General features: G+C 52.9%; 1 protein-coding gene across 3 annotated transcripts in view; it reads right to left on the reverse strand.

The window, feature by feature from the left end:
• Window positions 1–869: 869 nt before the first annotated feature.
• Window positions 870–18,311, reverse strand: part of Babam2 (BRISC and BRCA1 A complex member 2) — a 383,627-nt gene continuing 366,185 nt past the window's right edge. For all 3 annotated transcript variants that reach the window (XM_063230452.1, XM_063230445.1, XM_063230442.1), the window contains one exon: window positions 870–1,202. In XM_063230452.1, coding sequence (XP_063086522.1) covers window positions 1,139–1,202 — 64 coding nt within the window. In that variant the 3' untranslated portion in view covers window positions 870–1,138. The remainder of the gene's footprint in view (window positions 1,203–18,311) is intronic.

An 18,311-nucleotide genomic window follows, 5' to 3' on the forward strand; every position in this document is an offset into this window, starting at 1 on the left:
TCTCCCTAACACACAGGGTGAACTGGACCAATGCTGGCCTCTGTTCCTCAGAGCCCCCCAGGGAGCTTCTGAGCATGTCCCGTCCTGGTCCCCACTGTAGACCTGTGGACCCGGCCTGGGACATGCACACCAGGATGTGGCAGAACTCCCTGATGGCTCTGCTGGGGAGTGGCTATGACCCTTGGAGCCAGCTGGTCACCCACAGGAAGGTGCTCCTGATCTTCTGAAGTTGCTTGAGCATTTGGGCCTCAGATTCCCCCTCTGCACACAGATAGGAAACAAGGTGGCTTCTGAAGGCCCTTCCAGTTCTGACAGTCTATAAACCTAAGAGCTTGCTGAGGTACCTTGCTTAGCAGCCAAGCCCCAGTACAGATACCAGATCCACCCTAGTGACAACCTATGACCCCAGCCTTTGTCTTTCAGGGGAATTCACACAGTGCTGTGTGAGCCTGAGAAGCTCCCATCAGCAGCTCCACTGGTTTGCATGCAGCAAACCCTAATAACCTCTGGCCCTGCGGTGTGGGGACAGGCTCTGCGAACGACTACACAGGAGCAGGCTGGTGGGGCTGGGGTTGCTGGAACCCCCTGGTTCCTGAGTGCCAGCCTTGAGCCTGGCTGAGTGGGTGTCTATGCCTGCAGATTGTCAGATCCTCTAGGGGCTTCCTTTCCCACTGGACGATTGCCCAATTGAAATGTTGGTTGGAACACACACACATGCATGCGTACACACACACACATGTGCACACAACACTAATTTCAGGTGAGAAAAGCCAAGGCATGTTCAACCTTGAAACTTCACAGAAGTCTTAGAGACAAAGGCTTTGGAAGAAGGGAGTGTGTGTTTATGACATTTTACTTTCCCTGGAAAATTACTGTATCACGACTTGTGAGTTTATTTCTTCCAGCTAAGAAATACAACGAAGGAACAGGGAACAAGCGGCAGCGCCAGGCGCTAGCATCCAGGGCACCGCCAGCAGCTGGGGTCCCGCAGAGCAGGGCTGCCTGGGCGAGCAGAGCTGCTGTGTGAGCGGAATACTGCAGCGAAGACGCTCCAGGCGGCTTCCAGGAAGCGGCCGTGTGCGCTGACAGGCATGTGGACTGAGCAGTCTGGCTGGCCACCTCTCAACACTGGTGTTTCCTAGAGCTTTCCGTCGGCAAATGCAGCCTCCTGGAACTGAGGGACAAAGGTTTTGAAATAAGCCCTGGTGGGAAAGAGTGGAGAAAAAAATTGTGGTTAGTGCAACAACTCAGAAAACTGCAACTCAGAGTTTCTGATCTAACTCAGAACAGTTGTTAGTTACTGACATGCAGCTTGGGTTGGATTTTTGTCCCCTGCTGATGCAAAGCCCCCTGGATTTTCCTGAGGGAGACACATGTAGTTCAGTGCTGTCTCTTCCGGACACTTAGATGGCCTGCCACAGACCTGCCTGGCTGCCAGCTCCTTGGGAGAACAGTACACTTGGCGGCATTTTCCTGGGACAAAGGCAGGGTCCAGTCAGAGCTATAAGACAGATGACTGTGTTGCCTGGTGCGTCATTTCAGTGATCTGAATGATCTTGAGCGCTGCATTTCCCCCTCAACTGGCCCTTTGACTTCAGATGCACGAAAAGGAACTAGTGGGTCCCTTTTCGTGCATATGGTTCCCAAGTGGTCTGCAGCTATTTCCAAGTGCACAGGTGGGAAGCAAGCCAGGCCGGGTACTAAAAGAATCTTCCTCCAAAATGTGGCAGGATCTGGGGAGATGGCAGGGCCTCTGGGCATCCAGATTGCCATCTGCAGAAGCAAGGCCACACTCCTAGCAGCAGATGTGCACCCCCTGGGTCCCTCTCCCCGGCCAGGTGCCTGGGGCTGTGAGACAACCCGAGGTCCCTGCTGGGTGGGAGCTCTTGGTCTAGAGGAGGCAGCAGGCCCAGAAGCACTGTAACACCAAGTCAGGCTGCAAGGGCATCTTTGCGGGGGTGTCCCCCGCCCCCAGCAGGACCAACTCTTCCCACCCCCCATCGGGCCACTCAGGGTGCGCAGGCTCTCCCTCAGTTCTAGTTCTCCTGGAGCGTCTGCAGCACCTCAGCGCCAGCTCCTCTCTGCAAGCTCCTTGACACTAAACACATAGACCCCTGGCTTCTCTCGACCCTGCGCCCCCGAGAGGCTGTCTTTTCTTGCGCCTGTCTCTTTGCTTTCCACTTCCTTGTGCATATCAGGGCCCAGGTCACAGTTACTAGAATATTCGAAGGCTTGCATCACACTTAGCAAAATACTCCTCAGTCCAGTCTCCAGCTCTCTCCCCTCCCAAGTGTCCAGTCCTGCATTCCTAACCACCTGCAGGACATTCTGACCTGAAAGTTGCTCTGTAATTCTAACCGACACATTCCGTGTGACCTTTTCATCCCTATTAAGGATCCGGCCGCTCTCTGCTTCGTACAGCCCTCACCTTCCGTCTCAGCCAGTTTCCACGGCTCCTAAACCCCCGCAGTGGTTCATTCGCAAGACTTCCCTGCTCTGGTCTCGTCAGCTTACAATACAACTGCAGCAAAAGGTGCCTCCCTGGGCACGAGGTCCACCTCGCCTGTCTGCTGCAACTAGATGGAGCCCCTCGGGGGATGGTCTGTGTCGCTGTCCAACCGAGACCTCAGGGCTCCCGAACTCCTGGCCTGCGCTCTGTAGGGTTCATGATCTGGCTCCTACTCATTAAAAAAAAAAAACCAAAAAAACAAAAAACAAAAAAAACCCCAGTTATCCTTTGTTTCCGCTATGTTTTTTGGAGGGCATCTACCCCTTTGTAAAGCTAAGAAAAAAGATTCTTTGTAAAAAATGCAGGACACCCTCCCCACTGAACACACATGGGCAACTGGGAGAGCACACTTTCTCAGCCACGCGGCCCCTGCTCCCCACTGCCCCACTGCGGGACCACCTGCTCTTCCTCAGCGTGCCACCTCCCATCTCTGGGCTTTGCTCGCAGTCAGGCCAGATTCCCTTGCTCCCCAGGTGTTCCCCAGTCACTGCAGGTTTTGTTCCTGCTTCTTCCAGGGCTCTGGTCCCACGTGCAGGGGCCTCCTTGCCAACCCACACTGCCTTGCTCTGGAAAGGAGGAGCGCGTTTCCCTCAGCGTGACGGACTCCCGCGGGGTCAGCACACACTCTGTGAAGCTTGTCGTTTTCAGCGACACAGCTCATGATGGCCGCAGGTTTGGGAGTAGCAGTTAGAGAGCACCGTTTGTAAGCTACTTCACAGGCAGAGACGTGCAGCTCCGGAAGGCAGCAAATGTAATGCTCACACACCAGTGAAGAAAACTTCAGTCCTTTCTCAAATCTGCGCCCAAGCCAGCAATCAGTGAGCCGGATGGATACAGCACCCTCCCGCACCCCTCCTGATCACCGCTGCTGAGGGGCAGAAGCTCAGCGCCCCTGACCATGAGTACATCACCGGCCGCAGCCACGCTTAACGCACAAAGCGGGGCTGTGATGTGACAGAAGGAGCCCCAGACCGACAGTGAATCTGCGGGGACACAAGGAGCCCTAGGCCTTGTCCTATGGTAGCAGAAGGTCATAAGGCCACCCCGATGTGCTACTGGCGTGGGACGATGTGCAGCAGTGTCAGCTGCAGCCCAGACGACACAGCCACTGGTTCTCACATGCGTACACAGCTGCTCTCCCCAGGGGTCCAGATGTCCCTTCTTAGAGGGCCAGAATTGGGCAGGCTGCTGCCAGCCTCTCAGGCCTTTGCCTGGCTGCTTCAAGTATCCCTTGGGGATGTGGACCCTGGCCAGGGTACAGGCGAGGGCTGCCTGGAGAGGCTGCAGCTAATCTGCACCGAAAGTGCTGGCCGCGGTGATCCACCCTGGGCCATGGCCCCAGCTGCGCAGCACCCTCCTGGCCCAGAGTCTCTCGGGCTCTCTTTGCCTTGGAAATTTCTGGGGAAGGGGCTGCAAGCTCCTCGCATGAAAAGGTCTTGGCAAGAGCTTTCCTTTTCAGAAAGTTCTAAAGTTTCCTGTGCATCTCGGGCTTTCCCTGCCAGAGCAACTGCCTGCCACCGAGGGGAAGCATGGCGAGGGCTATTTAAAGGCACGATGCTACCAGCTGTGCGCAGTGAGTGCTTCTCAACTTGGATTCTCAGTAAGTCAGCAGAGGGAGGGAGGGAGGCGGGAGAGGGAGAGCGACAACTGGCTCCCACCCATTTATAGATGTTTTTACAGCACTGTTTTCATTTCTTTCAATTTTTATCAGAGAAAATGGAGAGTTGCCCAGAGTGTAGCTTGCTAACGGCATGAGTTACTTGTCATCTTTAAAAAAAAAATCTATGACCCAAAGGTGAAGCTTTTGGAGTGTGGGATGTCTGAGGGGCAGGCTCTTTACCTCCTCATTAACTGCCAAGGGGGGCTCTCATGAGAGAGAGGCCTGGAGTTGCCCAGCGGCCCCGATGCGTCTCACACTGGACAGAAGTCTATTTTTAGATCAAATTAGAGCTCAGTAGGCCTTAGGGCGAAAGAAGGTTCTGACCCGCATCACTGATCTCAACCCCTTTGCTTAGGGTTTCAGAAATCACAACCCAGTTCAATTCGAGAGTCCCGTTAGGGGGCTGAAATGCAGACAATGGGCCCCAAGCTGCCACTAGGTCGGCTCTGGCTAGCAGGGGCTTCCACTCCCACACGGGGCACAGGAGGTGAGCTGCAGTGCTCAGAGGCTCTACTCTTCTGGGCTTCGGGCCCAGGACTAATCTCCTCTCTGGGCTGCGAGCCGAGGCCAACAATCCCAAGGCCGCGGATGAGGAGAGCAGGTAGTGCAGTGCGGGCTCTGGGCAGCCGGACCTGAGCTCCCGGCCTGCAATTCACCGCCTACCTGGCTGGTCCCCGGGGCAGTTTCTTCATCTGTGAAGTAGGGACAACTGTGTCTATCTTAAAGAGATCCTGTGAGGATTTAATGAGATGGTACCTAGTATGGTACCTGGTGTAAGAGATGATCAGTGGATGCCCAATGTGACCATGGGACAAAGCTGGGCCCAGGGGGCAGGGCTCACAGTCTGCTGAGACAGCCATGAGACTGCGTGACTGCAGAAGGGAGAATCTGTGTGTGTGGAGGGTCCAGGGCCTTTCCCCAGTCCATTCCCTTCTCGTTTAGCAGACTGACCGGTAGCTGGCTTCAGGCACAGCCACTTTCAGGGCTGGACACCTGGACAAAGCTTTCTGGGCATTGTACCCCTTTCCAGATCAGTCTCACGCCGCCTCTGACATACTGGTGGCATCTAAGGGGTGAGCTCTGCAGCCAGGCCCCTGCTTGTTTCCTGCCCACACCTGCCTGGCAGGCGCCTTGCGTGTGGTTTGGTTAAAGGCTTGGTCAGGGAGGAGGTCACAGCTGTGGATTAGAAGGGTGCTTAAGAGTCACATGGTTCCGGCTGCTGCGGGCAAGGGCATCCTCAGTTGGCCTGCTTCTCTGACAGACCTTATTCTGCAAAAGCCTAATCAACTGGTTTCCTCCAAAACAGGACTTGAGTTCTGGAATTCAAAGATGCTTTTCTTTGGGCAGCTGGAGGATGAGACACAGGGTGTCTGCCAAAACCAGACCAGTGTGGGGGTGGGTGGGAGAAGTGGTTCCGGGCACGACCCTCACTGTCAAGAAATCAAGTACACGTAGATCAAGTCAGAGGTCCTTTTTGCAAACAGAGGCAAGTTTCAAGCATCTGAGTCTCACTGGTTTTACCAGTTTTATTCTGCAGCTGTGATTTCAACGGGCACGTGTTTTCAATCAGTCATATGAAAACCAATTGCGGTCTGAAAATCAAAGCAGCCCTGTAAATAGTGTCACACAAGGCCCGCTAATCATGCGTCGTGGTTGTGCCTTGTCCTCTCTGTCCTGAACCACCACTGTAAATACTGACTCATGCAGGGTCCTCGCCTTGTGTCAAAGGGTCACCCTTCAATAGGCCCCTACAAAGAGACCTGGCTTTATCTCAGTGCCACCCTCCTCCCCAAGCTCCTTCTCGGGCCCATGTGACAACCACTCACCCCCTTGAGGTGCTTCGACTGGCAAAATGGGAGCTTGTTTCACGTTGTTGCCTGGCTGAGAGCAGTGCGGTTCTCTGGTGTGGGCTTTGGGAACAAGTGAGCAGTTGTGACAGTTCGCGGGCACAGCCCTGCTAAAGCACAGCCTTGAGCAGCCTCCCGTTTGTTGCCAGGGGTCCACGCTTCTCCGAGGGGGAAATAACACACTTGAGATGCAAAAGTCTTGGAATTATGCTGAGAACATAAATTAATCACGCGCTGCCAGCACCAGGCGGAGGCCTCCCCTCAGCTGACTCGGTCTCCCTCCTCTGGATTCTGAGGCCCACAGAGCACCCACCTCCAGCTGAGCCACGGTCTGCTGGGGTTTGTGGTGTTTAGATTTGTGTCTAGACTGTGCCTTATCCAGCTCGCCTCCTTGCCTGGGAGAAGGCTGAGGCTGTGGCCTCAGTGCAAGCTGAGTTAAATCAAATGCTGTTTTTAAGAGGATTTCAGAGATCCATTTCTAGACATCAAAGAACTGGGATGAAATCTGGTGCCTGCCGAGTCATGGGTATACTAAAGTGATCAGAACTGCTTGGCGGTTCCCTCCTGAAGTCCCCGAGGGCCCCTGGAGCTCGGCCTGTTCTTCGGGGCTAGTGTAGTCTGCACTCAGCTTCAGCAACACGGGGCAGGACTGCTGCCAGGCCTGCATGTACCTCTCTCGCCTCACAAGCCTAGTGCAGGGTATGGCGGCAGGAGGAGGAGGAGGAGGAGAAGGAGCAGGAGGGCACAGGGCCAGCCGGTTACATGAGAGGAGGCACAGGGCAGCGCTCTCTGTGGCCTCCTCCTCTGGGCTCTGTCTCTGCAGGTGAGTGTCTCCCTCCTCCCTCAGCTGACGCTAGGCCCCTGCAGGGCACGACCACGGGTCAGGTGCATCCGGTTCTGCAGCCCTAGCTTCAGCACAGTACCCCTATCGGCCAGCTTTCTATTGCTGGGACAAAATGCCCGATGCATATGACATAAGGAAGAAAGGTTTATTTAAATTGTGGTTTCAGGAGTTTTGGTCACGGTCAGCTAGCTCCAGGGCAGGCAAAAACAACACGGCGGGAGGAAGCGCACGGCAAGGAAAGCAGGGAGCAATGGAGCTGGAGCGGAGAGGGGCGGGGACCACAGACCTGCACACGCACGCGCGCACACAGACACACACACAGACACACACACCGGTAAGGGTGAGCCTTCCGGGGGTACGAACCGCCCACTGTGGCACCCGCCTGCCACAGGTTCGCCATCACTGAGGCTGGTACTCAGGCTCAGGCTCCCATCACCCACATCAACACCCCCAGAGGTGTGCTTTACCATCTCCTGGGCGCTGTCAAATCAATTAAGCTGGCGGTCAAGATTAACCCTCACAGACTCTAGCACACCGCTTCACACACACTTCTCAAACAAATGGAAATTTCAGCTTTGAAGATACACTGCAGAATGACAGAACTTTTTAAGATAAGGAAATCTCCAAGCTCCTACAATCCCTCTTATGGGGAAGGGAAAAGCAGAGAGTGTACAGAAGCAGGTGATATTCTGTGTCGGTTTAGGCCCACTGTAGGTCCCCGGGAGGCTGAATTCGGGGTGGCTCATCCTCAGTGTCCTTAGTGCTCCAGCAAGTGAGTATCAGTCAGGTGCCCAGCGGCGTCCCTGCAGCCCCAGCGCCAGTGTGCAGAGCGTGAGCCAGTCCTGCCGTCTCTTCCTACAGGCCGCTGCTCCTGCCACCAGAACCTGCTTGCTGAGAGGCTGAGCTGGGCGGACAGAGTGCAGCCGGCGGGCCAGGGTTGACGCCAGGCAGGTGTAGAGGACCAAGGGATGTGGGGCTACCTGAGGCCTAAGAACCCAGAGCAGAGCCCAGCCCTGGGCTCGTCTGCTCTCCCCAACTGCACCTGCTGGTGTGCCAGACAGCAGGTTACCTGCTTATTCTGCCAGGGCTCAAGAGCAGGAGCCCAGCACAGGCCAGGATGTGACAATGGCCACGTGGACGCCCATGGAGCTACAGGGATCTCACCCCAACATGGCCACAAGGAGGGCTACTCATCAGCTCACCTGCTGGGGGAAGCAGTCTTCTGGCAGTGAGTCACATCAATGTCATAGAACACTCTCTGCTGCTTAGTCAGCAAAAGGGAAACACCGAGAGAGCCCTGAGAGGAAGTGCTCAGGGGATCTGGCAGGCTGGTCATCGTGCGGAGTACGGGGTCCAGGCCCTCAGTCACACCCCAGAGGGGACTGTGCCTCGAGGCCTCTGCTCAGCAGTGCTAGGAACCAGCCTAGGCCCACGGTCTAGTCCGAGACCCAAAGCCCCGAGAAGACACAGTGCATCTACTCTTCAGGGCACAGAACAAGTCTCCTCCCTACTCTCACGGGAGCTCTGATTTGTTCCCTGATGGAAAATTTGGCTTCTTTTATTCCACCTCAGCATGCAGGTCATAGCTGATGTCTTCTCCAGCTGTCTAGGGCTCTGCCTGCTAGATTTAAGCACAACTTTTGGTCATCTGAGCCCTCAGGGTCTTACCCTTCTCTCCTGGCTAGGTTTTCAGAGATGGCCCTTAGAGATCTAGGGGAGGCACAGTGAGTGGCCAAGGCCCTTGTCTTCTTGCCCAGAAAGCTTAAGCTCCCTAGTGAAACACTATCTCCATCGGCCTGGCAATTCCAGAGGAAGAAGCTTCAGTGAGAGGATCCCCGAGGTCTCTGCCCCTGGCGGAGAGCAATGACCCTCCAGAGACGGTGGTCTATAATGGAAAAGGTAACCGGACAATGGGAACTCGAGGTGGGCCCTGCTGGAGTGTTTTGTGGGGGGCTCCACACAAGGGTCAGGGCTTTTGGCAGGTGGAGCCCCGCATGCTCTGCACCAGCCTGGGGCTGTGTACGTGCTACCCCCACACGGGTGTACAGGTAGCTCTGTCAGTTAGAGAGAGGGAGGGAGGGAGGAGAGGAAAGGAAGGACAGACGTACAATGTGGGAAAATGGTATCCAGACACGGTACAAGACAGGCTCATTCAAACACCGGGCTGCGGCTCATTAGTGAGTGATGAAACCCATTTGGTGATCCTGACAGCATCAAAACAAAGTGAAATAAAGTCAAGAGTGCATCACATGTGGTAAGGGGAAACACTGCTTTGTGAAGCTGTTGTTGAGTTACGTACACTGAATTGGGGCGTGACATAAACATCTGGCTGGTTAAGGTAAGTCTGGAGGCCACAAGTCTACGGGAAGGGAGACCCCGGCGCACGGCTGCATACCTTACACCAGCGCCTCCCAGCAGGCCCGCTACTCGTCGGCGTCTCTCTCTTTGCCAGTGAGAAGTCTGGTTCAGGGCTGCCCAGTGACTTTTCTAAGATCACAAAGCTATTTGCTGCTCGATTCCAGAGAACACACTCCCTCTACCTTGTCATGACTTCCCATGGAAGAGTGCTCCATCCTTGGAGCACTGTATGAATCAGCCCCAATCTCTTATCTCTGAGACTCAAAGAGATGATTCGCAAAGTATTCTGACTTGACAGTCTTCCCTCACCCACACATCATTATAGATGAATTTAGTCTCCACCATCAAAATGTTCACTGGAACAGCCAACAGCTGGGTAATACATTCCAAGAGCAATCTACTGCCAACTCCTATGACACCTGCAAAACCCTCCGAGGGCTCTCCCTCTTGTGTGTCTAAAGATGTTGACTGGTCCCTTCAGCCCTCATCCAGGGACCTGCACCAAGTGGCTGCTTCTTGGAATTATGAGTGATAACAAGGGACAAAAGGGATGAATCTGACTTCCTCCTCCTTGCTCTAGTGGAAGTACTGGTGTACTTCAGTGAGAAGTGAAACTGCTCAGACTGCTTGGGAGGAAGAAAACAGGGCATCGGAGGGATGAGGTGACACGGGGAATATCACAAATGTTCCCTAAATAGTGAGACCAGCGCCAGGAGAGCAATGGGCACCCTGAAAGTTCCTTTAAATAGAGGTCATTAGGCACCTTAAAACTCCTTGAGGGCTGCCGGGAAGTACAACTCCTGCAGAGGGCTGTACCATGGGACGTATTATTACCCAGGGTGACCGACTTGTGGACCTGGGTGGGGGACGCTTGTGTGACGGCCTCTGCTGCCACCTGCTACGTGCCCTCAGGCAGGTGAGCCACGTCACCTGTCTGTGCCCCCGACCCTGCATCTGTAAAGTGAAGGGATGGTGTCTGTGGCCACTGCTAGGACTAGTACACTATTAGCCATTATTGTTACTGTGATTGTTATTATTATTATTACTACTTCGGTATCAGTCCACCCTCCCTAGTTAGAGACAGTTTCACAAGTGAAAGCAGTGATTTAATAAATGATTCTCTGTGCTTTGCTAGAGGGGTTCCCTCAAGAGCCTTAATAAGCATCATCAAAGGCTCCATGCAAGTCTGAGGTTGCTATATATCTCCCCTCGGTCTCCAGATCTGACTGAGGATTCCAGGGACGATGATCGTTTTTTTTTTCCATCCTTCAGGCCCATAGACGACCAAACATTCCCACACTCACAGACCGCGCCTGCCCTGGTAACGGGCTGGTCCCTGCAGGCGTAAAGGAATGCATGTGAGCGGGCTCTGGTCCTCAGGGGACACACAGACGCTTGACTCCCAGGGCACAGCGCTGCGTGCTAACCCTGGAAGGGAGCCAGGAGCTTGGCTTTTAGTCACTGGCCAAGCCCTCCTTGGCCCACTCAGGACTGCTATTGAGCAAACTTTCAACCTCTCGAGTTTGCTTTTTATCTGCTTAGAGCTATGCCAGGGCATTATGCAGTAGGCCAGAAGTCTAGCACGTTTAATGACAATAATAATAATTTGTATTTATACAAGTCCTTAAAGCATATCGCAAACAACAATTAATTTTCCTTTGCAAGCCTGGGCGCTAGCTAAGTAGGAGCCCTTTTACTTTGCAGAGAAAGGATACTTTGGATCGTCAGACATGTTGGGGGTTTTTCCACCTATTCAAAACTCAACTCAAGGCCAGGCCAAGGACCTAGAGCACCTAGGCTGAGGCTGACAACCCAGCTACAAGCCAACCACAGCGGGCACTCCTGAGCCACTTACTTTGCTCATCAGAGAAACAACTGGCAGGGGCTGGGGCCTCTTGAGCACCTTACAGTGCCGAGAGTCCAGGGCTTACAGACGTAGCTAACAATGCTCTTCCTTCTCTGGGTGCAAGTCTGGCCCTCAGACATTCACCCTAAGGTCCTGCTTCTGCTCCCTGAAACAAAACCATCCGTCACAAACCGCGGGGGCCAGTGGTGCTAGGTATCTCTGGCATAAAGTTCTCTACCTCTGTGGTCAGCCTTGGGCGGAGTTTGGTGGCTCAGAGCTCCTAGGTGTGGTGAGGCCTGGTGAGCCGAGCGGTGGGCGGCTGGAGGCGTCCCTCGGCCCCGGTGCCTGGTGCGGAGGCCAGGCTGTCTCCCGTGCACTGCGGGAGGAGGGCCTGGGTCTTGCTGGCTCTGGGGCCCCAGGTCTGTTCGGGTTTAAATGCTCCTCTCCCTCCCCCTTTATTTTTATTTTTACAGGGCAAAGAATCAAACTCAGGGCCTACACCATGCTAGGCAAGAGAAACAGCTGTGCCCAGCCCACCAGTGTTTTCTTTGTAGTCTATGCAATGGTAGTAACTCCAGGGACTGGCTTTGGAAACCAAGCCAGATAATAGTCTCTTTAGATGATTTTTTTTCTTTTCGTGTATGTTTTGTGGCACCGGAGACTGACTCCAGGGCCTTCTCAATGGGCTATATCCCTAGGCCTTTTTTTTTTCCTTTAAATTTGAGACAAGGTCTCAATACATTAATAAAATTATTCAGGCTGGGCTTGGATTTGTAATCCTCTTGTCTCAGCTTCCCAAAATGCTGGGAGTTTTGGGTTGTTGGTTGGTTTTTTTTCTCCCTTTCTCTCTCCCTGTCCCCACCTTTCCTCTCCCAACTTCCCTCCTTTATCAGAGTAAATACTTGGTGATAAACTTGAGAAACAGACACACTGGTACTGAGCTGAGGACCGACAGAAGGACAAGGAATTCCACGACCTTCCTCCTCCCACAGGGGAAACAAGAGAGGAATCAAGACCGGGAGGGACACAAGAGGGGCAAAAGGGATCCTTCACGGAATTTACTTTCAAACAGTGAGATCTTCTGGGGGAAAACAACTTCCTGGTGACTTCTCAGGGTGCTTGCTGGTTTGCTTTATGCCTGAGAAGACACCACCCTGGCTCTGCCCAAAGCACACTGTTTGGGTGATATTTTTCTCACAGTGGCTTATCACGGGAGGAATTTCGGGCATGCGCTGAAGGTGGCTGTTTTCCGGAGACCTCCACCAGTGTGAGTGTGCGGTTTGGCTGTGGTGACACAGCCCCTGCTGCTTCCACTTCCCCTGATTCCTACTGTCTGATCTAGACTCAGGTGATGGTCCCTGGCTTGGATTTGGGATGGCTCACTGACCTGGGGATGACTGGGAGAAGACAAAGGGACTGGAGATGGGACCTCAGGGTGCCAGTCTTGGACAAAGGCACCCTGCAACCGCTCCCCAGCTGCTTCCAAGGGGAGAACACAGATTTTGATGTCAGAGAGAACTGGATTGAAATATGGAGCTATCCCTTACTGCTCGGTGGAAATCTTTGGGTTTCCACTTATTTCTCTGCTGTGGCTACTGGAAGGTGACAGTGCCAGGCACAGGCTAAGGACTCACCATGTGCCAGCGTGCTTTTCTCCCCACTCCACTGCCATGACACAGCAACCTAAACACACCCCGAGGGACTCCTGCTGCACTTTAATTCAACAGACATTATTGAAAGGGTTTGATTACAACCTCATTTTAATCCAGCCAACAACCACAGGTATGGAAATAGGTCCTGTTATTCTACAGCTATGGCACCCATGAGGATATCAGTTTGCAGAGGGGAAGGAACCTGTCCAAAGTCAGTCATGAGGAAAAGCCAAGGACCTGGACAAGAATCACAGTCCTGCCAAAGCACCTTCCAGGGTCTTCTGGGCAGAAAGGGTGTGTCTTTGGATGTGTCCACGTCCACTAGGTAGGCCCTGCTGGGCACCACCCCAACCCCATGTGTGCAAAGGGGCAACACGAGGAGCTTGTATGTTTACAGCAGTGGGAACATGTATCAACAAGCAGGTGTCCTTCTCTCAGGCCCTGGTACCATGCTACTGTCCATGGCCAAGGCTGGATTGACCTCCCCGGCCCAGCTTCCCCTCCCCACGGGGTGAGACAGCGCTGAAGTGCACATGATCCTTCATCTTCTGAGGCCACAGAGAGGGAGGTCCTGTATCTACAGGATGCACCTATTCCTTAGCATGGAGCTCTGTGCATTTTGGGGCTCAAGACAGTGATGAACTGCATTCTCTCTTCCCATTCTTCAGAACCGAGAAAGGGGATAGAAAGTAGACAGTAAGCTGTTGGCTACAGTGGACTCAGTCTCTCTTCTTGCCCCCCCCCTTACCACCTCTGAGCTCTGGGAACTGTGGATAGATGCAGGATGAGAAGGGGAGGACAGCAATCTCTTAAAAATTCATCTACATAGGGGTTGGGCATTTAGCTCAGTGGCATAAGCACCTGCTTGGCAAGCATGAGGTCATGAATTCAATCCCTGGTACAAAAAATATCCATCTACATGGCTGGCCTGAGTACCACTTACAGCACAGACCGAGGAGTGGCACTGGACTTGACTGCAATGCTGTATCACCCACAGAAAGTTCAGCACAGCCTTCTCCAAAGCACTCTAGCAACACCCTCTCCTGAGAGGGTGTCCCGGTGGGACGTCATCACTGCACGTGTTGGGCAGTGTGTAACCCAGTGCTTTGCGGGGTGGGTCAGTTCCCACTACTAAGAGTTTGTCTGGATTGCTAGCACATTTCTTGGTGCTGCTAGTATGCTGCCCTTGAGACAGAACATGCAGAAAATCACATGTTTAAGTTGTGCCAGGTTTAGGTCAGAAGTCGGCAAGGAAGAGCCAGGCCTTGGGCTCTCCAGCATTGGCACCCGAACTAACCAGGGCTATCGTGCCTAAATAAGAGGGCCGCATCTCTGCGGCCAGCCCTGAGCCTGGGAGCCACCCTGGCACTCCAGCCCTGCTGCAGGGAACAGGTGTAAAGGAGGTGCTGGCGGCCAGCCCACTGAGCCATGGTCTGCAAGGCCAAGGCCAAGGCGAGTTGACCTGCTGCTGGCCAGCAAGAGTGCTGTGATGGACCTCACAGGCTTCCGATATCCCAGGCATCAGGAGGGGCTGCTGCATTGGGAGCGCAGCTTCTGGGACATGGGCGTGAGGGGGCCGAAATCCCGCCATGCTAGGCTTGCGAAGCTGTGCGCTCACCTGAGGCCCAAAGAGAAGGAGAGCTTCTGCTTTGCCCCAAGGCCTGAGTTAAACCCTGAATCAACTCAAACAGGCCACTTTTTTCTTGTTTGGACAAAGGTGTCTTACAGGCCAGGGTGGTCCTAGTAACAGGACCGCTGAGTCATGTGTTTCTGGTTTCTTAGGAGATATCTGATGCAGAAGCTTCATTCAGATGCACACTGTGCATATTAGAACCTTGTTTCAATTGGCTTTGGGAGTAGAAGGTGAAAGAGAGAGCTCCTTTCTTGTCTGCACTGCACAGGCATCTTCAGAGGCCATTCCTGTTTTTGTTGCCACTGTCCACCAATTTCTGGTATCTTCCTTTCCCATGCTCAGCCTTGGAAACTAAGGCAAAGCCAGACCAAGCAGGGGTGGGTACGGCTGGGCAGACACACAGATTCTTGAAGGCAGTATTTGGTTCCCTCTCTTGCCATGTTTACCAAGCAGATGCTGCGGCATTCAAATCCCCATTCCCTTCCACAGAGGTACACACGGGTGACCCTCCTGAACTACACCCCAAATACAGTCAGACCTACACAGCGGCAGAATCTTTTTTCCAAAATCAATACACACTATAATGACAAAGTCACCAGGCCAGTAAACAAATACAGACATATAGCAAATGAAACACTGCAAAAATACAGCAAAATAAGCTCTCACCCTTTGTGGAGTTCAGCAGGGTCAGAGTATGCTCTGTGCTGCCAACAACTCCAGGAGAAAAAGAAAGAGACCCTTTCTCTAGTGAGCTCCTTATTAGTCACTCTGAGAGCTCATCCTGTAAGAGAATCACCGTGAGTACAAAGGCTGTAGAACGCTGGATTAGGAAACCCAGAGATCAGCAGATTTTCTTTAAAGGCCCAGTTAATAAACAGATACTTTCAGCATGGGAAGCCATAGGCTACTGCAACAATTCATGTCTGCCCACCATAGTCAAGATGTGAATGAGTAGGTGTGGTGTTCTAATAAAACTTTATTCGCAAACACAGGAATCCCTTATCCAGTCCAGTCTTTCCCTGTGCAAAGGAGGAGAGGTAAGGTGACTGATCCTGCAGTCACAGAGCCATTTAGATGTCCACCCAAGACCAGATTTGTAAGGCGTGGTGGGAGAATCAGAGCTACTCACGCAGGTCTAAGAGCCACCAACACAGAGGATGAAATGGCATCTGCATAACTGGAGGTTTTGACTAAGATGTTTAGCTTCACCAGAGAAGACGAAAAAGCAAGCAGAAAATGACGGGTTAAAGTCTCTACGTAGGCTAAAATGTATGTATCACACTCAGGATGCAGAGATGGGACCACAGGTACAGTCTCCTGAGGCGTGCTGCTGACGTTCACTCATCAAGGAGACTCGGGAATGACCTTGAAGTGTCTCTAGAGAAATGCTGGGAAAGAGGGAAAAGGGAACTGGAAAGTCACTGGCCTTGTCCGCGAACAATACGAGAAGAAAACAGCAAATTCATTTTTTCCAGTCAGCAGCTAGTCAAACATCTAACAGGACATAAATGGTCATGGAGGACAAGCCCTCTTATCCAGGGCTGAGAACAGGTTGTTTGGGCTGTCAAGCATCTTCAAAACAAGTTTTCTTGGTCTCATGACAGGTTGTGGCAAGAACAAGAAAACAAAAAGAGCGGAAGATCCCATGATCAGGGCTCTGGGCTCCCACGTGGGCCAGCTCTGCCTGCACGGTCAAGTTTGCTTGCGGAGCGTTCAGGTAAAGCTGGTCTTAGGGTTAATACCCCTTGCCAGTGGCACCACTTAATAAAGTAATTCCTCTAGAAACTCTCTGGCAGCAGGATAATCGTTCTAGTCTAGGAGGAATAAGAGGTCAAAGTTGCTCTTAAGCCCAAGGGTGCTATTCTGTTTGTACCTACGCCCTGCTTTGTTTTAATTTCCCCCTCATGCTATGTGGACGACTTTTTTCTGTCACAGGTTGAAAGCTACTTTCTCAGAGGTGGATTTTTCCATCTCAACCACAGAATCCTTGGTCAGGGTGGGGCAAAGAAAGCAGCAGGAGGCCTAAGAGGGCAGGCCAGGCTCGGCTGGGCTTAGGCAGGGCCATTTGCTCCCACCAGCAGCGGTGACCTGCTCTGGGGCTGAACGAACTCTGCCTGTAGGAGAGGAGTCTGGGCACAGAGCTGAGGGCAGTGATGCAAAGGAAGCCTGTCTGGCAGGGCAAGACTCACACCTAGTTCAGACTCGAATTCTGGGGACTGTGTGACCTGGGCAGCACACTCCCTTCTGGACTGCCCTTCGAGCTTGGTACTGTGACCTCAGATTCCTGGAGCAGTGTGCACTCCTCCCCGCTAGCATCAGGCCCGGACAGTGGTCTCGAGTCCTGGAAGAAACACGTACAAGAGGGCACCCTCCCAAGGCTGTCTTCATTCTGCCAGCTGTCTGCAAAAATATTCTGAAGGAAGAGAAGCAAATCTTCCCTGGGACCCTCCAGTCGGAGGCAGCAAGGGCTGCTGTGTGTTGGTGCTCAGATGTGGAGAGGATCAGGGATACGAACGAGAACACCTTCAGCCCTCTGCAGCACACACCCGCACAGTGGGGACACTGGCCCTGAGTATCCCTGCTTAGGAAGAGAGCTGCAGGTCCTGTGTGGAGTGAGGAGAGAGGGAGAGAAGGTGAAAGGGAGAGAGAGAGGGAGGGAGGAGGGATGGAGGAGGGAGGGAGGAGGGAAGGAGGAGGGAGTGAGGAGGGAGGGAGAGAAAGAAAGACGCTCCCCCACACTTGCATACATTGTTCTGGTTGATTCCTGGGCCATCCCAGTTAAATTCAAATGTCAGGTGACCCCCAAATAATATTTGAGTACAAACATGTCCTATATACTGTATGAGACATTCTCATACTAAATTCACGTGTTATTTATCTAAGCTTTAAATTTGACCCAGCACTTTGCATTTTCAGTGCTATGTCTAGCAACTTAACTCAAGAGCAGGCCCTGGAAGGCCATCTGAGGTGGCGGGGAAACGGTAAAGGGGTTCAAACATTCCTTTGTAGTATTCTGCTGCCCTCAGCCGAGACCTTTGGTTTTCAGTGCCTGTATGAGTATTTCTGAGGCTGAGAAGGATCTAGGCTGAGCACTGTCCAGCGAGGCAGACCACTACCCACAGGGACTCTCGGTGTAAGGAGAACTTCCGGCCTAAGGAATGCAGGGCCGGGGCTGTGGCCGGCGGTCACCCACACGAGGAGCATGTCGGGCCCTTTACAGTCATTTCCCCGACACTCCTCTCCTGTGAGGGAGGTTGTCCACTCTGTGGAACTCTGTTGCCCGCCGCCTTTCCCTTTCATCTTTCTGTCCCTCCTTTCATCTGTCCTTCTCTGTCCTTCCCGGGCCCTGCCTGTCCTCCACTGCTGGCTTCCTAGACCTCAGGAACCAGACAGCGTTTCTTTTCTTCATGGTGCACAGGTTGGTATTTCCTACAGATATTTACCTGGAGCTTTCATTTCTCCTCCGGTTTACATCCCTTAAATTAGTGCCTAACAGCTAGTTTGAATTTAATAAACCATGCTGAGTGAACAGCAGGAAAAGTGCCGGTGATCTGGGCAAATCTATAACCTAAATGTTACCACTGCAGGTCTGTGCTGGTGTTCACCAAGCTGAGTGTCAGCCAGGCAGGCAGCCTGCATGCCAGGAGAGCTGGGCACAGCCACCCGCTTGAATCTGGGATAACTCAGCGCTGTTCAAGAGCAGGCAGCCAGTCAGAGGTAGGGGCTGGGACGTATTCTCACTTCGCAAGTCAAGCTGCTGTGTGACCTTAGACAAGTCACAGGCAGGCCTCAACTTCATAATTTGTAAAACACTGCTGTAAGAATTACAGGAGTTAAATATAGAAGCCATTTCCAGCTCTGCTGCATTTTAAGTACTCAGGATGTTTACTAACACTAGCATGAATCATCTAGAAGATGATCAGGAGGGACTTGATGACCTACTGTCATCTGTTTTGAGAAAA

The sequence above is a fragment of the Cavia porcellus genome, unplaced genomic scaffold (genome assembly GCF_034190915.1).
Source record: "Cavia porcellus strain 051 isolate PalLab524CR breed Dunkin Hartley unplaced genomic scaffold, mCavPor4.1 scaffold_1, whole genome shotgun sequence".
Taxonomy (NCBI): Eukaryota; Metazoa; Chordata; class Mammalia; order Rodentia; family Caviidae; genus Cavia; species Cavia porcellus.